The following is a 27,572-nucleotide window of genomic DNA, read 5'->3' as shown; positions in this document are numbered from 1 at the left end:
CTGCCAAAGTCTCTTTCCCAATGTAAGTCTCTTATTGCAGATAGCCTGACGTGACAAATGCCAAAGTTCCTTTCATATCAGGATTTTCACATTCACAGGTTCGCAATTGGTCTCCCTCGTTTGGGGGCTCGGACTACAGATCCCCCTTGTTCGGGCTCAAACCCCTTTGTATCAAAAACCAAACACTTTCGATTGTGCAATGGGTTTTGATTAAACTGTCGCAGGATCACTTTGATTCAGTTAATCTCTCATTCTTTGTCGATTTACTTTTGCTTCTGCCACTTCTTGGCTGAATACCTCACAGAGACTTTGATTGAGCACACTTGCAGTGCTGGACCACTCTGTCATGAATGTTGTATCTTCTTTGCTACAGTTCAGTAGCCTTTAGGCTTTCCTTGCATCTCATCACACACATTCTCAATCTGTAATCTTCTCGTTCTTTATACAGTTTGCTTCTTGCAACCTTGACTTCAACACAGACCGGTCTTGTATCGGTCTCCCCAGTTCGGTGATCTTTATTTGATCTTGGAGCCAAAGATGGTACCGCAGCGGCTGCGGCTTCTACCTGCTTCGGTTAGCCATGCAGGAGGGCTCTGGGTATCTCTGACACACAACGCAGGATTCTTCTGTCTGGTTTCCTGACCTCACACTTTTTAATCTGAAGGCTTTTTGAAAGTAACGGCTTTCTGCCGGAAAGGTCAAGGGTATCTTCCTTCTTGTGTACCCTTCTTGGTATGCCGTCTTTCTTCCCTCGTTCAGCTGCCCTCACAAAACTGCGTTTCCTTTGTGTGCTTTGCCTCGCTCAGAGTGTGCTCTTGTGCTCCGCCTTTTATCCATGTGGGGAAGCTCAATGGAAGTCGGGTGTGAATGGTTTCCAATAATTGCCTGACCTTGCCTGACCATAGTAGTGGGACATCTCGGGTACACTGCTCAGGTGTGAGTCTGCTTTCACCCAGAGCAGGCTGTCCATGTGAAAGTGTTCGTGCAGTGAATGGAGGGAGGGTAGAGTTCCCATATATCCTACCGGATAGGATGGGGTAAAGGTGTTGCAGGGAGAGGGATACTGCGTCTCGCCATAAGGTGTCCCACTTGCCCTCCCTGAAGACCCCTCACACAGGTGATCCTCCCGCACTGGTCCTCCCCCAGGGTCTGGATCCAAAGTTGATGGCCATGCACTGGACACCTGATAGAGAGACCCCCCAGGTACTAACACGTGAGGCACCTTTTGGTTTCTCACAGAAACATCCAAAAAGCCAGACAAAAAAAAGCCAGAATGGAAGATTTGTCCGAATTTCGGCCTTTCAAAAATTCCAAACCGCCGAAAGGTTTGACCAAAACCCCTATTCAGTGATCAGGACTGCGGGGGTGTCCCCCGCACCCTTGCTCGCTCTATTGTGAGAGGAGGTTGCAGGGCTGTCCCCTGCAGCTGATTGCCAAAAAGTAAACAAAAAAATAAAACAAACAAAAAGGAAAGGTCCCTGCGGCACTGGTTCCCGATCACGGAAGTGAAAAGGAAGAGGCATTGCAGGGACACATCGAGTCGGTGGCACACAGCGGAGTGTGCTGCGCAAGGTATGTAGGGGGTGCCAAGTCGGAACTGTTCAGGGAAGAATCTTTGGTCTTTTCTCCCTCAAACATTTCCGTCACTGGCTTTTAACCCCGATCCATTTATCACACCTCCTTTAGGTGTTCACATGCCTTCTCACCAATTGTCTCCTCCTAGAACTTAGTTTTACCGGCTTCCTCCTCATGTACACTATATGCTTTCTTAAATGCTCATAGTCTCCTGATATTCACCAGCCTCCTCCTTAACTCTGCCCCCAACCTCCTGATGTTTCCCAAACTATTCTCAGTAACCCCAACTACTTCCTTAGTAATTCAAACCACCTCCTCCTCAAGATCCCTAAGCTTCCCCAGTGCCATGTCCCCCTCTGGCCTCCAAGCTCCACCACTCCTGTCTACTCCTCCAAACTCCTTCCTCCAACTCCATCCATACTCTTTTCTCTGGCTAGTTCTCCAAATACCAACCCCCTTACTCCAAACACCCACCCTGTCATGCTGTACTCTTGGGTTCTTTAAAGGGCTGTGTTCGCTTCTTCTGTGCTCCCTGTGAGGGTCTACACCTCTGTTCTGGAATTGTTGAGGACAATATAGGGGGTCCTTTATTGGGTCACCTGAGAGCTTTTGCAGTTTTGAGGCAGAAACGCATCTTATCTTACCTGCCCCTATCTTGGAATGCACCCCTCACCTTCCAGTTTCCTGGAAAACACAGCTTAAATGCTGCACAATTCCCTGACTGCTCAGCATGCAGGTTAGACGTTTTTTAACTCTGTAATGCTGCTGGTAAACAATGAATGGACAGCATTGTATCACTTGTTGGAGCACACATTTCGGGAAAACCTCTAGACTTTTTAAGTGGGGATGTCTCAGTCTCAGGTCTATTGGCAACAGTAACAGTGGCTGTCTGATGGCCTTCTTTGTTGTGAAGTTGAATGTTGGCCAGGCTATGTGAATTTAGTTTCTCTCAGGGATCATGGGTCTGACTTGTGGGAGCTTCGTGCTTTCCAACAGGTTGTGGGGAGTGCCTTTCTTTCTCTTATGCCTGTCCCCTGCCTTAGTAAAGGCAGGATCACTGTTCTTTGGGGATGGGGAAGACTCTGTGTTTATTGACCACATGGAGTCCTGACTTCTCACTGGGACACAGGGGAGTGGTTTCAGTATTCCCTTTATAGATATGGAGAGACCCTGACCCAAAGAAAGTCCTTAATGGGCCAGTAGAATGTCTAGGCGGCCTGTGACTCTCCCGAGCCATGTGACTAGGGCAAAGGAAGGATGTCCAATGGTTTATCTCCATGCCATCCCTGGGCCTATCCTCTGCTGGCTTGGGGAGGCACCCGGACCCCTTTATCATCCCCACTAGAGACTCCCTACAACCAGGCAAAGGCATTCCTCGCATAGGTCATCCTATTCTCCTCTCTCACACTCTTCATCACCTTGCTTCCTTCTACTCCTAGTGTCTTTGTTCCTTGTTCTTCTTTCCATTCCTCTTGTTTCCCTTCCTCTCACTTTTCTACTCGGTCATGCAGGGTTTCCCAGTCACCCATACTGCACAGTGGCGGGACTCTTTTATCTAGCTATTGATTGGCTGTTTTTACCACACTGCTGCTCACGAGATGCAGGGCCATCTAGCCATTAGTCATGGCATTGGTTATGGTGGATTTTGTGTCGTTATCTTCCATGGCAATGCCAGTCAGGCTGGAGTAAATTTCAACACGGCTAAGAAAAGCTGCATGTCACATCCAGCCATCTTGTAGTCGGTGAGCTTGGATTAAGCTGTCACTCGGTTCCAATGAGGATCTTTCTCCATAATTCATGGGGGGAGGGGGATGGAAGAATGGTGCTAGGACCCAAATCCAGCAGCCGAACCATATGGTGCCCTTTTCTCCCTTTGTTATCCACGTGAACAACTGTCACTGGATGAGTCTTTGCTCTACCCATCATGGGTGAGGAGGCTTCCTGGGATAGAGGTCAAGGGCCATGGTTTGCCTACAGTGCTCTTAGCTGGGTCTGTCCTAACAACCTGAATGCACTGTCTACCCATTCCCCCGACCTGCTATTAATCACAGTTCTCGAAGTGAAGCTTGATTCTCTCTAGCCACTATTAGGGAAAAGCTTGCCTTAAAATGTAAGGCATCATTTCTGAAGCCATAAGATCTTAACTTAAAAACCTAATATCTCCTAATGATATTCTGACGTGTAGGTATGACTCTAGGGCAGTTGCTTCTCCTTGTGTGGACTCAGAACACAGAGAGATCGTTTTAAGAGCCCCTGAGAAGCTAGTTTGTCATATAGAGACTTATTTTACATGAAGGCCAGGCACAATTTTAAGGATGACCGAGCAATTTGGTCATATTGTGGAGGATAAATGGGACCATTGCAAATTGGCTGGCTCGCATATGCAGACGACGTAATCCTGCTGGATACCAACCCAATAGGATTGCAGTGTTCCTTGGATTATTTCAGAGTCTTTGCTTCTAAAAATAACTTGAAGGTAAACCCCTCTAAATCCAAGATCATAAAAACCATAAATGGTGCATAAATGTTGCTAAAGTTGAGGAAGTGAACTGCATCACATATCTTGGCTTTCTAATTGCAAGCTGTTTTCCTATGTGAAGGTTACATTAGATGCAAAGTCAAGCAAATGTATAGATCAAATGAAGGTCTTGAAGGGAAGTATTGTTACTCTTTTCTCCCATGAATTGAGTTTTTTTTAAGACTAAGGTAAATCTGAGCATACTAGATGTCTTGGAGCTACTAGAAATCTGGAATTGGTTGATAATATTTGAAAGGCATTTCTAGGATTTCCATTATCTGTACCAATTTCTGCTATCCGCTTTGTTCAGAGGAGAATTGCTCGTTTATCTGAAGTAATCACTGCAATAGTTATTGTTAACTATGGTGCCTTGAGTGGGTGGTTGGTAATGCAAATGACAGTTGGATTAGTGTAAAGGTTTTATGGATAGTCTTATTTAGTTTAAAAGGTATGAGGAAAAGAGTTGTGAGCTGCCTAGGGTGTGTCGCTGGGTTAACTGAAAGGTTTTTAATGTTTTTAGTGGAACGTTTTTGTGGTTTATTTTATGTAAACGTTTGTAATCATGGATGGTTAAACTGGATGCATATTATTTTGTGGACTGTTTAATTTCAAACCATAACACAATACATACGTTTAAAAAAAAAAAAAAAAAAACTGCCACTTCCTTTGATTAGCAGTGTTCCATCAAGTCCTAGGCCTTCTTTTATTGCGTTGTAGAACTGGAAGATGACTATTCGGACAAGTGCTGTATGCTGCAATAGTACATTGACCTATAACCCCCAATACAAATACAAGCAAAATGCCCAGTGTAAACCTCATAGGCTATTCAAAATAGGCATGTCATTAGTGTAATGTACTGACCGTAAAACATGAGGGGTACAGAGGTACCGTCTCCACATGTCTTCTTTTTGAGAGGCAGCACTCAACATTGATCTCACTTGATCATCAGAACTGTGAAGGAGTCACATGGTAGGGACTACAATATGAATACTGGGCATTCAGGAGCCTGGGGATGCCCACAAGCTATGGGAGGCAGTATACAGGGGATTCACCAGAGTCCCTGCCCACTCTGTAACCCCTCATGCTTTGTAAGTTCAGGTATAGATATCCTGCATACCTTTTACCCATAGGCCAGGCAATGGAAGAAGGGGAGAGTACCATTAGCTTCCCATATCAACCCATTCCCACCGAAGGCAAAACTCCACAAGTAAAGCACCATGCCAGTCTCTTATTCCCAGGAGAATGCTGCACAAGCCAGATCAGTAGGTTAGAGGTGGTGTTATGCACTACAACATTTCCTTCTTTCCCTCTCATCCCAATCCTTGGTTTTAGAGGAGACTCCTGGATGAAGTGCCATGTTTGGGGTGTGAGCTGGAGAGAAGTGGAAGCTGGGGCCTGGCAAGACCATCTGTTCTGCGATTTGAGTTGATGCCTGGCAGATCCCGCCTGGGCTTTCGCTCACCTCCAGCCTCTATGCAGGGACCTAAATGCCACCTCTTTTAGACTGACAGAAGTTCAGTATACAGCAGAAAACCTCAGGTGCTCACAAATATATATTGACCCAACGGTGAAACAAACTTTAAAAAAGGCCCTACCTGTGCTCATGGATTGCAAAGAGGTTTGTGACTTGCTTTCCCTGTGAACATTGACACCAATGTGCCAGTTTGGACTGCAATTATGAGATGAGGTAACAGAAACATACGTTTCGGGAATGGGCTGAGCCATGGCAGTATCAAGTTTCTGTCATTAAAGGCTACCTGGTTCCAAGATGGCAACCCAGCAATTTATGCCCTTGACCTGCAGAGTTGTGAGCCAGACATGATCAGTAAGATGACCATACGCAAACCCCTCAGACCAGTCCACAAATCTAACAGAACTATCCAGCAAGTGCCCCAAATGATTGCTTAAACCATTCATTATTCTGTGGCCCAAAGTCTTAAAGGGGTCTGGATCTTGATTGAGTTTGGAGATGAATAGCAAGAGCACAATTGGGAAGGCGAGCAGCAGCGAGAGAGAGAGGGGCTTGATAGGAATTCAGGCCAGATCAAGGAAGAGGAAAGGAAGGAAAGTGACTAGCATCAATGGCCTAAAAAATTCGAACCGAGACCAATGGCGAAGAAATCAACCCTCATCTATAAGTGAAGAAGACCCTTGGCAACAGGAAACACAACCTAGATGCTGGAAATAGACCAGAGCATAACCTGGACCTCTGCAACCTAGCTTGCCCAAGATCAAGAGACTTGGGTGGAAAGTAGGTTTCATGGATCTGTAGGGGGATTTTTCTGAATATTCCTGGTGAGTAATTTAGATTGATCAACCTGTATTGTGTGTGAAGGCGTTTCTAACAAGTCAATTCAAACTCTCACCAGTATATTGGGCTAGAGCTGTCTGGCTTCACTCTTCGTAAGGGAGACGGCAGTAATCTGGGTACAATTAGTCCCACACACCTGCACATAATACAACGCCCAACACAATCTATATTTAAAATATATATGGTAGGTTAGTCGCTTCAGAGTGCTACATCATATTTCATGCAGGGACATTAATTTAACAAAGCAATTTACACAGATGGATGCAGTACATTTTAAATATAGCTATTGATAAAGAGACAGTTAGGGGGAACATTAAAAGATCCCAGCAGCCCATTGGGGCACTATAGGTCCTTTCTTAGAAGCCATAAGTGCTATACAAGGAGGGTGCATCCTGGTATTTTCCTGATGTTTCCAGAAGGAAGAGGGGCCAAGAACCTAGCTCTGGGCTTCTACGAGTGGATCTTTTTTTCATTTTGTTTTTTTAAATGCTTGTTGTTTAGTATATTTTTGAGTTCTGCCTTGGTTTTTTCCAGATCTCTGGACCCTGGCTAATAAAGTATCTGTCGGTGTGACTGATATGTTGGTTGATGTTGAAGAGGTGCTAAAGAAGCTATAGAGGGTTTTTCTAAATGTTCTTGGAGGTGGTTATCTTTCGAGGCTTAAGCCCACGAGGAAAACATACATGAATTGCTTTTGTTTATTTCATAGACTTATCTTGCCTTGGCCAAATGCCGTTCCTGCTTTGGCTTGATGCTTCTCACAATGAACTGACCACCCTCTTGGGGTTTGAACCACCCAGAAACCTGAAGGTAAATTATTAAAATTAATAATTTAAATTTAGATTTCAGTGACCTTTTACATTTTGTTCTGGTTTCTCTTTGGCATGGTCTCTTATCGCTGTACATTTTTCAGCATTTAACACTATGGCTTAACGGTGGCCTAGTTGTATTGTAGCAACCAGCCTGTTAATCATGCAAAATGCCCAGCACAGTATACAGTTGGTGTCTATTGACGTTCCTTATTGTTGCACTCCCTAGGTGCCATGTCCAAAGCACTACGTAAGACATTGAAACAAACTGTAAATTACTGTTTTTCCTTCTCTCAGGTGGTGAACTTTTCACATAACAGCATCACAGAAGTGGGGGATCTGTCTGCCTACAAAGCTCTAACTGAGCTCACATTGAGCCGTATCCTTTACAAGCATTGGAAGGGAACCTTGAATAGCGTGGTTGTTGTGTGAGGACCCAACCTTATCTATCGTATTCAGAAACCATGTGCTTGAGTAAAGGGATTTGGTTTAGAACATACATTTGACACTGACTTCGTGCTTGAACAGTAGATGCTCCTAACATATGTGTATTCCATGTAACCTCCAAAGAGTTTTGTTTATACATATGTAAATCTCTATAAGAAATGGAGTGAGTAACCCTGTTTAATGGTTCTATACTATCATCAACGTATTCTGGTGACATGGTAAGAGAGCAAGTTTGTAAATGTCGCTAGACTCCCAAAGTGACTGCTCTTGACTATATTGCACATTTCACCTGTTGTGTATTTCTGATATTGAAAATCTAAGCTGCTTATTGGATGAAATCGGAAAATGATGCACAATACAAATTGTCTAAAATATGATCTGTATAATTTAGCCATATTACCCACAGGTTCAGGCGAAATACCTGCTCTTATGTGCCCACAACCCATGGGTTCAGTGTGCTGAGTACTGTTAAATCATAATAGATAGTCGGGAAGTCTGTGACGTGGATCAAATGACTATCCAGACTATACTTGCCTCTTAAGAATCTGTTAGTGGTACAAAGGTTGTCCAGCATGCCAAATCTGGTCTTTTACTGAACAAAAAAGTCAGGATGGATATTCAGTGTCGCGGTATGTCTAGGGGAAACTTAACTAAAGAAAAGTGTTCCTCGGGCAGCAAAGTGTTCAAACAAAAGGTCCTTATATGTTGGAGGATGGGTTTCCCCTTAGACCGCCAGTATGAGTTTCCAGGGATTCACAAGCCTTTCCCACACTTGGTCTTAGGTTTTTAGGGTTTCCGACACCCTTGTTAAGATTGCCAGACCTGTCCATCCCAGGTCTGCAGGTTTCAGAGGCACTCCTCGAGATGCTCCAGAAGAGCGTGCAGATCCTCCTGGGGTACCTTGCTTTCTGGGGAAGGTGGTCACCTGGAATTTGACAGGGCCACAGAGGATGGCCTTCCTCCCCATCTTTAGCTGACCTGGTTGCTAAGGGCTGTTGTTTTGTGAGGAAACCCGGCTTGCTCACCAGAAGTAACCTACAAATACAAGTTTGCCATGGAAATGGCAGCTAAAACTCTGAGTCCCGTGCCAATTTCCATCATGAGGTGGAGACTGCAGCAAGGTTGCGGCAATAGACGTACAGATAGTGTGTAGAAGGGCTGGGAGGTGGGTAGAGTATGGATCCCGAGGACTGAGGCAGGATCCATTGGCAGCGAGAGAAAGGCTCACTAACTGAAGCCTGGGGAAGAGTGGCCAGCCGTCAGGGTGGAACATGTGCTTTGAATGCAAAATGAAGTCCATGTTCCTAGCAGATGTTCTGATCCAGTGTGTGTTAATATTCAAAAGGATTGTCCTGCTTCGAGACCAATGACTCTAATTGACTGGCTTGGCATTCTAGGTTTTCCTTTGGTTGAAATCCATAATTTCAGGGAATGCTGTCCTTTTTGCTGTTTGTTTAATCAATATACCCAAACCACGAATGTATTAGAATAAGAGGGAAAGATTGTTTCTGTCCTACTAAAAATGGTGCGTCTGGTAATCTATATTGTAAGAAGCGATACCAGTCCGGGTGTAAAAAATCTGAGTAGCAATACGTTTAAGAACATGTTATCAAAATTGATGTCGTTTTTTTTTAAGTTTGAAAGCACAAACAAATGATGACATTTCCTGTTTTCGGTGAATATTATTAATTACATCTACAATTTGGAAGATAGTACATTACACATTTTTGGAAATTTCAAAGAGAATTTTAAGTATAAGACAATGCCCCTTATGTGCGCCAGTTTCTTCAGGAGTTTGTCTTTGAAGTGACATACATTCTTTCATTGGTGTAATTGCCAGTGAATATGTATCTAAGTATCTATGAATTCGTATAGCGCAAATCAAGCTAGCAGGCCTACGGGAGGGCTGTACAAAGGCACAATCAAAGTTTATAAGAATGACCACACGTCATGGCTGGTCCTGAGGCTGATGGGAAGGCATGCACAAGATTAGGTACTTGATGGTATCTGGAGCTCAGAAAGCAACTTCCTAAACCAGCAATGTGTTCAGTTCTCTGATGACAGATTAGTAGTGCTGGAGGTGCATGGATATCTGGAGGGATATTGCCCGCAGCTTTGGTGCGCAACAGGAGAAGGCTTCTTTGTTGCCGTTCTCTTCCTATTTTTCAGTCTCACAATGTTGCAGCTTCTGGAATGGCCCTGGAAATCATTCAGCTTTTCGGCTTGGTAAGGTGGCACTTGAGTAGATGCGGGTGAATGATCTGGCAGAGCCATGTTGAGCTACTGTTTAGTGGCTTGCCTTCACTCTACTAATACTTGAACCGTGTTCCCAAAGTCAGAGGAAGTAAACAAAATGTTTATTTCACTGAGCCCAGGCCATTTGGGACTTGTTGGTGATGTAGTGTTACATTAACCACAGTTTTTCGAAATGTCGTTTCCATAATGTTCCATTAATAATTGTTAACGACTTGTAGCATCACCAGGATTCTCCTACTTACATGTGTTTCCAATCATCCAGCATGTATGATTTGCACTATGTTGTTAGAGGCCTCTACTACAGTTGAGATGTTTTTGACAGTTTAAAACATGCGTAAATCCCACCTGATGCTGTCCATTTGACAGTGCAACTATTCTGAGTATTTGGTGGCATATCTGTCTGTAAGAAATTAGGATTAAAACGTTTCCCACTGCAATGCAAATGTCTGAGGGAAGGGTGGTGGGGTAAGTGTCGGAGGTCTGAAAGTTGCTGAGCCTAGTGTTAGTGCGGAAGTCACGTTCTTCCATCCTGACAACCTTTTCTACTCCACATCCTCTTTCCTTCCTTTCCTATTTCCTCTCCCCCTTGTCGTCCTTCTTTTTTTTTTTTTTTTTTTTGGTAATGTGTCCAGTTCGAAGTCTAAGTGGAACCTAAGTGTAGATTGGTAGCCAATAATAATTAGTGGTATTGGTGTATTGATATGTCGGGTTGCCCGCCGCTGGATATGTACTTGAGCGTAGATAAACCGTAAGGTGTGCTGCTATGCATTATCCCTTTGTGATGTACTGTTTTGATTTTTGAATTAAAAAAAGAAAAACAAATAAAAACATTGCAACTTTTATCAGGAACTGAACAACCGCCTCCCCAGTGAGAGCGTTTGCTTTGCAATCGCGGTTTACTATTGGAAATGTCAATTGAGAGCATATATCTATGTAAAGTCTTGCATTTCACCAGGAACCTTCTACTTCACTCATGATTATAAAAATGTTCCATGGGAAGCCAGCAGTAACTGCTGGGCCTCATATTTCTTGGCACCTGTACTATATATTGCACTCTTCTCAGTTACAAATGCAGTGAGTGGCAACACATATCTAGCGTATACATAGCTTTTACCATAACTAGAGTGTAGATGGACTCGTTTCGGGTCAGGCTGTAAGGAGAGAGTACATTTCTAGGGTGGTCTGGTGTAACTGGATAAAGGGAACATCTTTATCCAGGTGTACTACCTTACACCTGGCGGCGTGGAAATAAATGCTCCAGAATTGACTATTTAGTAGTCTTGCATACTCTTGCTCCAATGGCTACTCCGATATAGACCACAGATGTATATTTAGGAGACCATGTAATAATTAGCACTACCATCAGGGTTAACGGATCCATCCTACAGAATGATCCTTCACTAATGTGGGCAGAGATTGAGCGATCACCCATATCGTTGAGATGGAATGATCACTTATGTCGCAAATTAAACAATATGATCAAAAAGGCAGCTAACTTTACAGGTAAACTGCCACATTTATACCGCAACATTAGTAGGATCGAGAAGCAGTACACCAAGCTGACGGCAGCAATGCTGCTCTGACTAGGTGACACACCCTATACTTTTGGTACTAATAAAATTCCATGTCGTAATAATGAGATCTATAGATTAAAATGTCGCAGACTAAAGAAGATCTGTCTAACTGTTGAAGAATATTTGATGCATTAAAAAAATCTGTAATTATTATACTAATAAATGTCGTAACATAAAACATGGTTTGAGAATTAAAGAAAACCAAAATATGGTCTTCTAACCTTGTACGAACAACAGGAGATCTATAGGGACCATGTTGCAACTCAGTTTGCATAAAAAGATAGATGGTCTGGAATCCCCTATATCGGCATCTATACGGACAACCTTCTTTTTAGATAAATACCAACTACCCACTAGATTCTACAATAACGCGTGTTGTCATGCTGTCCTCTCTAAATCCCTGACATGCCCCTGGTCGGTAACAGACATAGAGTGGACTATATCACAGCTGAAACATTCAAAAGCGCCAGGCCCGGGTGGCATTCCTGCATGTGCTATGAAACAGGAGCCTAGTTTCTGGGCCCACGTATGTAAAATAAAATTGGACAATATCTTTAGATCACATAGGATACTGATATCTTGGCATACTGCTATTGTAGTCCCGATATGGAAAAAAGGCAATTGAGAAGATCCAGCGAGCTATCGTGCTATTGAATTGTTAGACACATCGGAGAAACTGTTTTCGATACTCATTCTTAGGGAATTAGAATCCCACATGAAACGAAAGAACATGCTATCACGGTTTCAAGTGGGGTTCCGCTGCTCGATGGGTATGCCTTTGAATGCCACTATTTTATCTCACCGCCTGGCAAAATCTAGAAAAGGTGACAGTGGCCCTATCTATATGGCATCTTTAGACCTAACGGCAGCCTTCGACTCAGTAATTCGCACTCTCCTGTGGTCCAAACTAGCTGCCATGGGTTTTGATCCAACTCTCCTCCATATGCTAGCTTTGCTTCATGAAAACACACGTGTACAAGTCCGTATTAACCAACAGGGAACCTTGACCGATGTAACTCCCACCTACATCGGTTTCAGACAAGGATGTAATCTAGCGGCTACCCTGTTTAATGCGTACCTGTGCGACATAGACAACATATGGAATGGGAAAGTGACATATCCTGCCAGGGTTGGTAACCTGAAAATATAATGGATGGCATTTGCGGACGATATTCTACTTTTTAATCTGACTCCCTTTGGATTGCAACACAAATTGGAGCTTTTTTCCTCTTATGCCTACCATCATAATTTGAAAGTGAACCCAGCACAATCTAATATAATTATATTTAACAATCATTGGAAGAAACTAGTTGCATACAAATAGTCTCTAGATGACTCAAGAATAGAACGTGCCCTCTCAGTAAAGTACCTTGGGTACAATTTATGTAACATCTCGTCAATGTGCATGTGGAAACGAACGATTAAGGATAAGATCAAACCTTTATGCTCACAAATGAAAATCATGTACAGTCGATTTTGCGAATACTCTATGACCCCTTTACTTGAGTATTATATACTAAAAGTTGAGGCTGTGGTTCTTTATGGCCAGAAAATCGGCACATATTTAAACCAGGTCCAAGAATCGATTTTGAAATATACACTCAGGCTTTCAAATGCAGTACCCAGTGCAATTTTGCATCATGAGCTTGGTATAATATCACTCGCAGCTCGACTCAATTGGAGGCGTCTAAACAATTTTTCAAAAATGTTAAATCCCCTTCAGAATTCCCTGTATGAGAACATTGCCAATATGTTAGAGGAAAACCATCCAAGCTCTATCAAGAGATACCACGATGAGATGCTAGCCCTTTTAGACACAATCAATGTGACTACTGGGGATCTTCGGCTACGCCCCACCTATGTGATAAAACAAGCTTTTTCAATATGATTGGATGGTTACCATTGAGACTATATCAAAGTACATACTGTACACTGAAATTGCACATTTTACCACCAAACGTATTCCCCGACAAAGATACTTAATACAATTTCCCAGGCAAAATGGCCCGCGATATGTATTTACGCTTCAAACCAAATCAGTTTTCTACTAATGAAAAAATTCAATTTTGGCGTAAAGAATCTATCGAGGTTAATCATGGAACATGTTGGTTCAGTGTAAATCCTTCTCAGAAGGAATCATTAAAACATTTAAAAGTGTACTGTGCATACTTTGAGACATCTCCGAGAACTATATTTGGGGAGGCCAACATTAGCTCTATGTTAACTGGTAGGGAATGGTTGTGAACTCGCTGTATGTGGAGGACAAATGTTACTTTGGTGTTGTCTTTGGTACATTTACTGGATATAATTGATGTAGAGCTACAGCAAAAGGTACGTTCGCCCTGCCAATTGTTGAGCTAAATACAGCTATGCTATATGTATGCCACTCAACTCCTGAAAATATACAAAGTGGATACATCTGTTTTATTTAATTGAGTGGTGAATCCTTTGATAAATTCTGTCCTAGATTTAACTTTGTTGGTTGTACATGAGGTCTAGAGGTACTCGCGTATATTTCCGTATAATAAATCTCTATGGAAAGCAATAGATCCTCTGCATGATAAACATATGATGAAGTTGGGACTCAGTTACTAGTCTTAGTAAAAATGTGTTCGATTGATTAGGATTTTTTGTAATGTCAGTTGTACACATGGACTATAATACAATGGAATAGGACACAAATCAGATTGGATTGATCTCCAAAGTGGATATTGTCCTTAGGCATGGAAGAAGAGATGAACTTATTACAACAGTTCCTAATGCTAGATTATAAAATGAAGGGCAAGTATGCTTAGTATATGGTACTTGTATAGGTTCTTAATATTATCAAATAGTGTGGTAAAACAACATGTAATGTAGACATTGTTTTTATATTATATTAACTGTATAGGCATATGGAAGAACTGAACTTTGGTAATACAGTTAGCATTCTTTACTTCTGTGAAGTACAAAGATTTTAAGTGCGAGAAGTGTAACTGAAACAACTGCAAATGAGGTGTTTTCTATTTTGAATGTATATATGTAAATTTTATGAAGCGTTGCAAAAATCAGTTGAATGTAAACTGAATTGTTGTAAAAGTTTGTTAAGCAAACTAAATACAACAAATAAAAAAAAACAATATGAAGAAAAAAAAGGGAACATCTCTGCATTGGCCTGCTGGATCCCTTGGTTTTGTAAATGAGAGATGGAAGGGTAAGAGGCATTGGGGGTCCAAGGAAATTACCTTTGACTCTTTCTCATTATTTTGGGATCCTTTCCTTCCTTGGTTCTGCAGCATTCAGATCAATTCTTTTGATGAGGTGAGGCCACAGGGCTAGTTTTGGCAATGAAGGTTACACTATCTAGGATGGGGGTTTTGTCTGGTAGGTGACAGCAAGCTGAGCTGAGCTTGCGGTGCTCCACTGCTCTGCTAGAATAGAGGCTTGAGGACCCCTTTTTCTGAGGATAGGAAGGTTGCATGATGGTTTCCTTTGTGTCATGCGTGCATTCTGGGGGATGTTGGAGTGAACAGAGGTCCTTGAGGATCGGCAGAGGGCCCTCAAGATCTGGGTGTTTTTTTTTTTTAGGTGGTCCATTCGAGTATCAGTTTGGATGTGGGGTCTTTACTTGTTCTGGCTGAACTAGTCTGCCATTTTCTGGGCTGGTTCTGCAGTGGGACTCTTGGGACAGGTTCTGAAGGCAGTCCTCCAGGATGAAATAAGCCATACCAAATATGGTGGAAAGAAGCCAGGCACCTCAAATTGACCTCTCAACCCATGCCGCTGACAAAGTTCCCTGCTCTGACTGCTTCCACTAGACCAGTCTTTACCTATGCCCCTACTCCTTACTCTCCATGCAGACCTCTCAATGGCGACGGATGGAGAATCACAGCACAATCCTGTAAGTGCATGCTTTTGATTTTCCCTAATTTTGGACCTATTAATTTCTAAGTTTATGCTCCGTACTGGTATTTATGACATTAACTCTGAACGTTGTCATGTTACTTTTGTTTCACATGCCGATTGTGCCTTTGGTGATGCTGTAGGGAGTAAATTGGTCAACCCGCCGTGCCCAACCAGGCCAATTAACATCACTGGTTATGTAGTAACGCCCTGCCTCATCGATACTCTGTCACCTTGATACCTCCACTGTCTGTTCCCCCTCCTAGCCTGCTGGCCACACTGCTAGTCTGCTACACAGTTGGCCTACTGTGATGAATCCAGTGGTGTCGTCATTTCTTTCCCAGAGGTAGCCTCTCCTCATGTGGCTAGTGCATGGCAGCCGCTACCTGATCCTGACCCTGGGAGTGGCTATTTGAGGGAGGACCACATGGGGGGAGGCTATCCTTAAAGGGGTGCAGTGACATTATTGGGTGAGACATGGAATCCCCCATGACCTTTTAGGGACACTGCTTCAATACTTCAGGCCCTCATGACATATTGTGGCAATAACCCTCAATACTCTCCAGCACTTAGTCATAGAACTTTTAAAAATCACATGGTTACATCAGGAGCAAAGATTGACATGAGGAAGAGAGCAACTGGAATGAAGAACGCTCAGCTTGACCAAAGTGAATGGTCTAATTGTTGGAGAAATCCGATTGGCACCAAACGTGGGAGTTTAAAGATGGAGCCAGGGAGAACTGCAGATAGATCCGACCGGTTAACGATTCCCGGGAACACCAAGCTATGAGTAACAGGTGGACACGCGAGTGAAGAAACAGCACGAAAGAAGAGGGAGGAGACCCCTGGTCTGGCAACGCATTCTGGCAGGCCAAAGAGATGCCAAATCGGAACGCGAGGCCAAGGAGCTTTGCACTGCCAGTGGAAGCCGGAGCAATACACAGACCACCACAGAGAGGCGCCGCCCGAGCTGGAGAGACAGAGCAAGAGATGAGATGGCCCAGAGCAGGGTCAGAGAAGCACAAGGAATCCTCCCAAAGCCTGTGAGTCCACAGTGGAAGTTCAGAGCCATGGGAGGGAGCTGGAGAAGGCATTTTTGGTCCCTAACTGGAACGGGATGCAAATTCCCTACAGCTTATTTCATGAACTAAGTTGCATAAACCCTGTGTTTTGGGGGGGAAATTCAAATGTATCAAACGAGTTTGGGGAAAGGCTTATATCATGAGTGAACATATGAGAAAACCTGTCAGGAGAGTATACTGGGTATTTTTCAAGGAACTATAGGAGAAAACCTGTCAGGGGAGTATATCAGGTGTTTTGTGAGTCCTAGATCCGCACCCAAATTATATTAAGGAACTACATGAGAGAACCTGGCAGGAGAGTATACCAGGTGTTTTGTGAGTCAAAGAAACCCAAGGAAGATTCATGCCCTTAGGATTGTAAGTTTTGTTGAAAGTGGAAATGACCTGGGGAAGGGAGATATCTCCCCTGGAGTGAATTGCAACACCGAGAGGAGGGTGTTCTCTTCTAGGGCAACAAAGGACTTGATTATTCTTTTGAACTTTTGTTTTGGTGAAGAGAAAACCTGGGGAAGGGAGACATTAGCACGAACTGTGAACATTATCCATTTGGAAGTTTTATGGAGTTATACCTTTTTGTTGAACCTGAACATTTGTGCACTTTTCAAACTAAAGGCAATACCCTTAACACCTTAGGATTCCTTTTAGAATGAGAGGGCTAGGATAGTATTTCCGACGCAGGACATTTTTGCTTTGGACATCTTGACAACAACGTGCCCCTCATTTATTTTATTTTTTGTATTTTTTTTTTGGTTTAGATGGGGAAATACCTCCTAGATTAGGGATAGTGAGGCATTTTCTAACCCCTTTGTTATTTGCTAAAGGTCTATGGCAATCACTGAGTCATCTGTGTCATATTCCATGTGCCTCACACTATACTCCGAAAACAGTATAGTCTAACCTACTAGCTTCACACTCCCGCCTACACTACACTCTTAAAGGAATAGTGCGCTCAAAAATATTATTGTCACAAAAGATGAGCAATAGTCAAAAACATGCATTAAACATAATTTTAAAGAAAGTTCCATTGTAAACTTTTGAGCAAACGAGGCTCAAAGCGTTTACATGGGAGCATCCATTTTGCCATTTCAGGCAGCCTCCTCCGCTCATGTTAAGCTCTGACCTGGCGGCACTAAACAAGCAGCAAAAGCCCCCTACTGGGAGCTTTAGCTTAGTGCAGCCAGAGCAGAGCTGGACATGGCGGCGGATGCTTCACTTTCATTTTACGTTTTTTGGTGCTCCCCAAGCCCACGGAAGCACAGAAAACATAAAATGAAAGGCAAAACGCAAAGGTGTAGCAATTCTAAACACAACGTTGTTGTATTTGTGATTGCTGTGGTTAGAAAGCCAGGGAAATCATAAATACAACAATGTTGTATTTCTGACTGCGGCGGCTTCCGCTTTGAGTCTCCTGGGCTCACCCGTGTCGTGGGTGCCCAGGAGACTCAAAGCGAAAGCCGCCGCAGTCAGAAATACAACCTTGTTGTATTTGTAAATGCAGAGAAAACCGCAGCATTTACAAATACAACAACGTTATATTTCGAATGGATTGTGTCCTCCCACGTATTCCTCATCTTGGATATATCCTTACCTTCAGCTTGCTGGTTTGGAATTTATTTCTTCTCTCCACCAGAGGGCGCTCCTCTTGAGGCCACATGGTCGATGTCCATCGGCGGCATCTGTCGAGCACCGACGTCATCCACTGTATAAGAGCCTCGAGCGCGCCCATTGGCTTCAGTTCCGTTTTTCCGTTAGCTTCGTTTCGGATCGTTTCCAACGGCGCTTCAGTCTTTCATGAAAAGAAAAGCTTTGTCGTCTTCATCGAACCCTTCCTCACCGAAGACGGGATTTCAAACATGTCTAAAATGTGGAAAGAAAATGTCTTTGACCGATCCACACAAGAATTGTCTTTGGTGCCTTGGTTCCGACCACCGAATTGAAGACTGTGATTCGTGCCAGTCGATGACCCATAAGGCCTTAAAAGAACGCAGAGGTAAACTGGCGATGGGGGAGGGTTCATCGAAGTCTACTTCGAAGGGGAAAGACTCAGCCGAGTCTTCGAAAATATATTGTAAAAAACATAGGTCGATGAGTAGATCGAGAAAGTCTTCTTCGTCATCCAAGAAGACAAAGAAAAGACGGCATCGATCACCCCCTTCTTCCTCAACGTCTTCGGAGGAGGTGATAGCATGCCCATCAAAGCATGACTCCCCGAGTAAATGGGAAGCCTTTCGAGTTTCCATGCTAAAGATTTTTGAGAACGCGGCTCAGACCCCCTCAAAAAAGGCTAAAGAAGACCATGCCCCTGCTCACGAAAAACGTGACAGAGGAAGGTCCAAAACAAGAAAAGCTGACAAAAAGTCGTTGAGGGTGTCATCTAGGGACTCTTCCCGATCACCTTGTGAAAAAGACCTTCCGGTGCATAAATCGATGGAAGAGGGAAACAAAATGGCATCGAAACATCATATGCTATCGAAGTCAACATCGACGCCATGGAAGACTTCGAAGGCTCTCGAGTCGACAACTCTTTCGAAGGCAGTTACGTCGAGTTCACTATTGATAACTTCGAAAGCTCCTTCGACAGTTTCCACAACTCCCTCGACGATTACATGGAGGTCATTGAAGGTGCCTTCGACGACATCGAAGGCTGTTGTTACTGCATCAGCGCCATCATTTTCGTCGACACCCAAGCCTTTAATAAGGGAAAAACCTACATTACCAGAAAAGGGTTTTCAACCTGAGAGTAGACATGATTTTTTTTTTTTTTCATTGATCTGAGGGAGAATCATCAGAAGAGGAAGAAGTCACCTCTGCTGGTGTTAAATTTGGCACAAGATCTGTTCCAGAGGAATTAATTAATCCTCAGTCAAAAAATTCAAGATTTACAAGAATGTCTGCAAACAGCAAGTGGTCTGGACACTTGTCCAGAGTACGAATTTGATAAGCCAGACCCATCAGAGCAGGCTGATGCAGGTTACAGAAAACGTATGAATAGTTACTGAATTTATGGGGTGGGGTAGAAGTTCACCAGTCTGTCAGGCTGATGACATGACTGATATTCTATCAGGAACACCTCAGGAAGACCCCATTCTTCCATTCCACATTGCCTTGCATAGAAGGGTTAATTCTGCTTGGGAACACCCTGAAGCCATCCCGGCAGTAAATAAAAATTTGTATCTAAATATAGACCCTGCAATTCTGATCCAGAATACCTGAGCAAACGCCCAACTCCAGAAAGTCTGGTAGTATAAGCAGCCACTTCCACAAGAAATGCTGCATACCCTACAATCCCTCCAGATAGGGAGGATAAAAAGGTGGACACATGGTCTAGGAAGATTTTTACATTAGGGAGTATGGCTTTGAAGTCTACTAATATAACCTATACCTTGGCAAGGTTCACATACCCTGTGGGACTGCATGTCAGCGGCAGCTGAACACATCCCAGAAGGTGAAGAGCGTGATGGCTTTCTAGCCATAACAAGGGATGGAAAGGAGGTTTCGGGAGAATGACTTCAATCAGGTTTGGACACAGCTGACAGTATCAGTAGATCCATGGCAACTAGCACGGTGCTACGTAGATTTGCGTGGCTAAGAAAGTCTGGTTTTGCACCGGATGTGCAATCCAGACTTCTTAATATGCCTTTTGACGGTTCGAGGTTGTTTGTCAGCAAGGCGGATGAAAGTTTGGAGAAGCTGCAGACCTCCAAAGCGGCGGCAAAATCTCTGTGCTGCAATAACACAACCTCAGCAACGCCCCTACACAGGCTCATCTTCCTGGAGGGGTCTTCCTTTTCGTTTTTATTCCTCAATTGGAAAAATAAGAGGACAGGCCAGTCGGAGAGGTCAAAGAAAATTTCCTCGGGGGCGAGGAAAAGGTGCTAGATCTGCCACAGCAGCGGCATCTGTCCTTTCAGCCGCTGCTGCAGCTGCCGCAAAACCACTCTGAGGTTTTGACCCACAAGACCCCAGTGCGAGGCAGGATCTCACAACATCTAGGAGAATGGCGGGGCATAACTTCAGATGCTTGGGCACTGGAAACAATATCCCAAGGTTACTGCCTTCCTTTTCTAAAGAAACCTCAGAAGCACCACCCGGGATACAACTGTCAAACATCCGGATCCGCTCCTGTTGCAGGAAGTCTTAACCCTGCTACAGAAAGGTGCAATAGAACATGTACCTGTAGCGGAGAGGAACAAGGGTTGGTATTCCCCATATTTCCTCATCCCAAAGAAAGACGGAGGACTGAGACCCATCTTGGAAGGAAGGACAAGTTCAAGATGGTCACACTTTCTGAGATCCTTCAGGCTCTCCAACTCCAGGATTGGTTGGTATCATTGGACCTTCAGGGTGCTTACTTTCATGTGCCACTCCATCTCAAGCACAGAAAGTACCTAAGGTTTGCGATTGGCAATTCTCACTATCAGTTTCGAGTTCTGCCATTCGGGTTAACCTCCGCCCCAAGAGTTTTCACCAAGTTGATGGCGGTGGTGGCAGCGACTCTAAGGAGGCGGGGGATTCATGTCTACCCCTATCTGGATGATTGGATTATCAGAGCACATTCCCCAGATCAAGCCCATGATCATCTGTCCAAGACTTGTCACTTCCTTCACAAACTAGGGTGTTATCTGAATTTAGAAAAGTCAAATGTGATACCATCACAGAAACTCCGTTTATCGGAGTACTACTCCTGAATACTTGCTTGGGCAAAGCCTCGCCTCCCGAAGCGAGAGCTCACCACATTCTGCAGATGGTAACAAAATTCCAGAATGCCCAGTATCTTCCAGCCTTCGATTTTCTCAGATTGCTCAGCCTAATGGCATCCTGCATTTTTCTAGTGCCAGAAGCCAGATTGAGAATGAGATCCCTTCAATGCGCTCTCAGAACTCAATCTTCCCAATTCTCAGGGGAAATGTCAGATCTGTTGCAGGTTCCAGCCAAGTAGCACAGGATCTACAATGGTGGGCTTGCAGACATCATATCCTCAGAGGAGAATCTTTTTGGCAACCATAGCCGGAGATAACAGTAGAGACGGACGCCTCACTCACGGGGTGGGGAGCCCATACCAACGATCTGACAATCAGCAGTCGTTGGTCTCCATCGGAGTCCAAACCTCACATCAACCTTTTGGAGTTGAGGGCAATCAGACTAGCTCACCAGAGAGAGGAGGAGTGGGGTCACTGCCGCTGTGCAGAGAGGCGATGCAACTCTAGTTCTGGGCAATACAAGAAGGGATCTCTCCATCAGCAATTCATCTAGCCCGAGAGCAAACCACAGCAGTGGATGCTCTGAGCAGGCAGAGCATAGTCTCCCACGAGTGGGAGATGGCTCAGGAAGTCATTCAAGAGATCTTCGCCCTTTGAGGAACCCCTCAAGTGGATCTGTTTGCGATCGGTAACAAAATGAAGTGCGAACGGTACTGCTCAAGGGAATTTCCCCTGAGAGGAGCTCTAGGGGACATGTTTATGGTGAACTGGGAGTTTCCACTCCTGTATGCATTCCCTACAGTCCCTGTGATCCCTCAAGCAATCAGGAGGTTGAGAAAGTTCAGGAAAACCATGATCCTAATTGCCCCGGATTGGGCCAGGAGAACGTGGTACCCGGACCTTCTGGATATGTCCATCTGCCCTCCAATACTTCTCCCAAGAAGAGAGGATCTTCTCTCGCAAGAGGAAGGTCATGTTCTCCATCCAGAGGTCAACAAACTCAACCTTCACGCATGGCTTCTGAGAGGTTGAGATATAAGGATTGCGATCTTCCGGATGACGTGATGGAAATGTTGCTTTCGGCCAGAAGGCCAGCAACCAAACCTCTGTATCGGTGTCGTTGGAACAAGTTCAGTAACTGGTGCAGAGAAAAAAATGTGGATCCATTTCAATGCAATATCCCCATAATTTTATCTTTTCAATTACATTTAGCTAATCTGGGACTCCAGGTTGGTACGATAAAGGGATACTTAGCAGCGCTATCCATTTTTAAGCGCTCTTCAGAAGAAGAATCTTACTTCAAGATAACTTTTTAATAATTCAATTCTTAAAAGGTTTAAATAATGTATTTCCACCAATACCTTTCCAGGTTCCAGTATGGTATTTGAACTTGGTTCTAAAATTCCTCACATGCATTCCATTTGAGCCTTTACACTCTTGTCCGCTAAGGCTCCTTACTTTGAAAACAATACTTCTTGTAGCATTGACATCAGCCCGCAGGGTAAGTGAGTTGCAGTTGCTTTCTAGCAGTCCTCCTCACGCTATCATTTATAAGGACAAAGTAGTTCTTAGAGTTAAACCATCTTTTTTGCCAAAAATTGTTTGGGATTTTCATCTGTCTCAGAAAATAACTTTACCTACTTTTTACCCTCCTCCTCATGCAAGCAAAGAAGAGGAGCGGCTACATAGACTAGATCCCAGAAGAGCTCTTAGTTTCTACATTTCAAGATTGGCAAAAGTACATCAGTGTGATCAACTTTTTGTGGGGTACACTGGATGCAAACTGGGACTTGCGTGCGGTAACTAAACAAACATATCTAGATTCTATAACAGAATGATATAGATTGGCTGGGAAAGAAGCACCCAATGGACTGAGAGCACTTTCAACCAGGGGCATGGCAACTTCAACAGCACCAAAAAGGGGTGTCCCTGTACAAGATATTTGTGCAGCAGCCACATGGTCATCCATGCGTACCTTTTATAAAACATTATGCTCTGGACTCGACTTCTTCTCAAGGAAGTCTGTTTGCTAAATCTGTACTCCATTCTGTACACGATTAGAAAAATTCTGTACTCCCACCTCCGAGACAAAACTGCTATCGGAGTCTATCTAAAATGAAGAATACGTGGGAGGTCACAATCCAATCGAAGAACAAGTTACTTACCAACTGTAACGTTCTTTCGATTGGATGTTCTTCCCACGTATTCCTCATCAACCCTCCCAACCAACCCCACAGTAGAGTTTACGTGAATTACACTCTAAATTATTTTAAGGCTTGGGTCAAGAGAGGCACGCTATTAATTAAAATCCATGTGCTACAATATATGAAAAAACAGAACTTAAGCCAATGGGCGCGCGCAAGGCTCTTATACAGTGGATGATGTTGGTGCTTGACGGATGCCGCCGAGGGACATCGACGCCGCGGCCTCGAGAGGAGCGCCCTCTGGTGGAGAGAAGAAAATGTTTTTCCAAAGCAGCAAGCTGAAGGTAAGGATATATCTAAGATGAGGAATACGTGGGAGGAACATCCAATCGAAAGAACGTTCGCTTTGAGTCTCCTGGGCTCCCCCAAAATGCTGTGGTTTTATTTCTACGTTTCCTGGGTTCCTCCGGTTCAGTGGAGCTCAGTAAACGTAGAAAGAAAACCGCAGGATTTTTTAAATACAACCACGTTGTATTTATGTTTTTGGCTTCAGCTTTGAGTCTCCTGGCTCCCCCAGTTTGCATAGTTTGCAGCGGAATGCCCTTGTTGTGTAAATTAAATGAGAAAAGCATATCCCAATCCAGAGCAGAGCAAGCAGGTCTCCCTAATGGCTTCTATTCTGGGGAGCTCTGGCGAGCGCCCTCATTTTGAGACCTTCAACCACGAAGGGAAAGGAGCGAAAACTTCAACTCTTGCCCAGGAGGTAAGGGTATAGCATTCAGTATCCCCTCAAACTACGGATTGCCCGAGGGGTGAGGAGCTCACTGAAAATTGAAGTACTGCTCCCCTGCACCACAGAGCCTTGGCGCTCGAAGATGGCATTGCCTCTGGCTGAGGAGTGCAGACCGAGAAACTGAGGCAGGATGTCCTTCATGCCTGTATTCGCAGTTTGAGAGGAGAGGTCCCAGGAGAGGTCAGTCTCACAGCAGTTTGATGATACTGGCAACTGAAAGTGGAGGAGCAGGAGAAGGGGGGCATGCTGGGTTTTCCTCCTCTATGGCTCTGTCGACTATCCCGCTGAATTGATTTGAGAGAGATCCTGTCCTGTGTGCTACATTGTGCCCTGGGAGTGACATTCCCTGTTAGTGCGTTGGAATGGAATCCTGTGTAATTTCCCAGGTTATCTGTTGTGGTGGACTTATTTTCTGTTAGACCATGTCCAAGAAGTTAAACAAATAACCCCTGTTCTAAGGAATCGGACACAAGTGAGATGCTAGCTAGATTGCAATTGGGAGCGCACACTCTGACCCAAGTGGACTCCTTGTTTTTGCTAGCTTTGTGTAACCTTCAGAGCACTACCTGCAATATCCAGAGTACAGTTACTTGCATGGAGCCAACGCTGAAAGCTTTGAGCTCAGTTATTGTGACACATTCTGCAACTATTTAACTTATCTACAACCAAATTGGATAGGAGTATGCCAGAGTGGCAGTCCTAGAGGGCGCTAGCCCAGGCTTCCAAAACTTTCAGAATCGCGCAGTAGCCTTGTTGGTGAATCTCCAGACAAAGGGCATATGGACAAATCTTACAAGGAAAGCTAACGTTTGGAACCTAGGGCTTTCTGTGGTGACAGAAGGAAAATATTTGAAGCAAATTGTATGACTTTGCTAGATTCGGAATATACCAGCAAGGCTTCCCTGGACTTGGTGTAAGTTTGTAGAACCTTCTGCCTCCTTATTTTACGTATTTAGAGATACGCAGCAAAGATGCCAGAACTAAAACATATTACAAGGATGTAATGAAAAGGGGGATTGAGGCAACATTTTGGTATACAGTGAGGCTAATAGTTTCCTGCAGTGCAAGAGACCTTTCTTTAAGCAACCAGATGCAGCTACACCCTTTTTAGAGGTTTGGATAAGAAGAATACTAAGTCTGACTCATGCGCCTAGGCTTGTCACGATTTATTGGGCGGGCAATCTGAACTAGGGGAGTTCCCCTCCTCCTCCCCACAAGCCAGGTGGCACACAACAAAGCGCTTTGCAGATTCAACTCTAATGAGACCTCCAACTTATGTAGTACTATTCAGCAAATGCCCTCTTTATCACCAATGAGCTGGGAACCAGGCTGGTGTATAGTAAGAATATATATTTAAGTTTTTACAAAGAATAATACAACAGTCGCCAAAACATCAGCCACCAATGCCGTGGCACTACACAATTTCACAATTTCAAATTACTTGCACCAATTGACCGACTTATATTTCTAATGGACTTTCAGATACTTCAACACACAGGTACAATTTAGAGATGAGCAGTCATCACTTTACATCAGATTTTTTTGCAATTGAACCCATAGAGGCATGTAAAACACACAGTGATTGCTGAGTTTGTTGCCATGCTCTTTTCTTCCAGCAACCCCCCAACCTCCAGGCATCAAGCAGATATGACCCCTTTGGTGTGAAGGCAAGGTACATGGAATCGGAGTGCTATGGAAAAATCGTTTTGGCTTTTTATTTGAAAGGTATGGTTTGGGAATGAACTCTCTGGGAAACATTGTTTTTCAACACACAATAAAGTAAATGCAAGGCTTTGAGGATTCTGGTTCGAGAATAAATGGGGGAAATTTTGTTTTGCACCACTCCTACAAGGGAAATGCAATGCTTTAGGATTCTTATTTGAGTATAATGGGAAAATGTGTTTTGCACACTTAACATTCACTTGAAAGGTAGAGTTTTAAGGTTATTCCTTTTTGGGATTAAGGACACACCCTTCTGTACAAAAGTCGGGGTTTCAGAAAAATAGTCACTCAAGGATTTGTCTGTACCGGCTCTAACACACTGGGCATAGACTTTGTTAGTTTCGAACTCTAACAACACTCATCCTGTGATTTATTTTCTATATGGGAATTAATTGATTTAACTTTAATTAAGTGTGCTAAGGGTCTACACAGTTTCACCCCCTCCCCCACAATTTAATGGACAGGATTGAGGCAAGCAGTTCCCAACATAATTCAATTTAAATGGTTAGGGTGGTTTTCTATGGGCAAATTAATTTGAGTTTTATTTAATAAAATGTGCCAAGGGTCTCCCCACTTCCACCCCCCTACCCGCGTTGCGAGATGGAGATTTAAGGCTTTTCTTGGCATTTGGATTGATCTACTTACATGCGAGGCCTTGATTATGGGGCATCCTGGGAAACAGCAGGGCTCCTCTGAGGACAGCAGAGATCTGGTCAAAGGCTTCGGTCAAGGCTTGTCCCCAGCACCCAGTCCTTCTCTGGCTCCTCTAATGGCAGGCCCAGCTAGCTTCTAGATTTCCCAGTCTCTGTCTCCCATGCAGGGTTTAAGGCCTTCCCAGGTAACCAGCTTTCTCCTGGCAAGGTTTACCCTGATGTCCTTGGTAGTTCTCCTTGTCTCTCTGTTAGTTGTTCCTCACAAGAGTCCAGAAGTAGACTTCCTCCAGGAATAGAGTGTAAAATGTTTGTTTGTTTGTTTGTTTGTTTATTTATTTGTATAGCGCTCTTGACCCAGGGGTATATGTGCGCTTTAACATCATGTTACAAGTAACGGACAATAGTACAGTAGTAATAGGGCATAGGAAAGTTGAACAGGAAGGCAGTTAATGCATAGATAATAATAGGCAAATAACATAGGAAAACAATTGGACATTGGGAATGCATACATATATGGTAGGATGGTTATTTGTTAAGTAACCAGGAGATGATCTTGGTTCTGAAGGGTTGGAAAGTGGGTGTGGATTTGATATCCAGTGGGATAGTGTTCCAAAGTTGTGAGGGCAGAGCTGGGAAGCTGGATCCACCGGCTCTTTTGAGGGAGTATTTGGGTACTGTTAGTTGTAATGTGTTAGACGATCTGGTGGTTCTAGTATTCTGTCTTAATGTAAATTTGTTAGAGAGGTAGGGCGGGGCAAGATGATTAAGGGCTTTGTATGTAAGGCATATAGTTTTTAGGTCTATTTTTTGTTGGATGGACAGCCATTTACAAGCAGTTCTGGTGGCGGAGATGTGTTCTCTTCTGGGGATATTGAGGGCGGCACGGAGTGCGTTGTTTTGTAGGACTTGCAATTTATTGATTACTGTTTTGTTGGCACCTACATAGAGGCTATTACAGTAATCCAGTTTGGATTGAATGAGTGCTCTGGCTAGGATGAGACAGTTGTTAGGGGAGATCAATGGTCTGCAGGCCCTAATTAATTTACCAGTGTAGGCAGTGGCTGAGGCAGTCATGTTGATTTGTTTAGCTAGGTTGGTGTTCGTGT

The 27,572-nt window shown here is 43.8% G+C and overlaps 1 protein-coding gene across 1 annotated transcript in view; it reads left to right on the top strand.

Moving 5' to 3' along the window:
- Positions 1-27,572, top strand: part of LRGUK (leucine rich repeats and guanylate kinase domain containing) — a 477,106-nt gene that overhangs the window by 42,319 nt on the left and 407,215 nt on the right. The window contains exons 4-5 of the mRNA XM_069629624.1: positions 7,114-7,214; positions 7,511-7,592. Coding sequence (XP_069485725.1) covers positions 7,114-7,214; positions 7,511-7,592 — 183 coding nt within the window. The remainder of the gene's footprint in view (positions 1-7,113; positions 7,215-7,510; positions 7,593-27,572) is intronic.

Source organism: Ambystoma mexicanum, chromosome 12 (genome assembly GCF_040938575.1).
Source record: "Ambystoma mexicanum isolate Mex_15411 chromosome 12, UKY_AmexF1_1, whole genome shotgun sequence".
Lineage (NCBI taxonomy): Eukaryota > Metazoa > Chordata > Amphibia > Caudata > Ambystomatidae > Ambystoma > Ambystoma mexicanum.
This window is presented reverse-complemented; position numbering and strand designations above follow the sequence as displayed.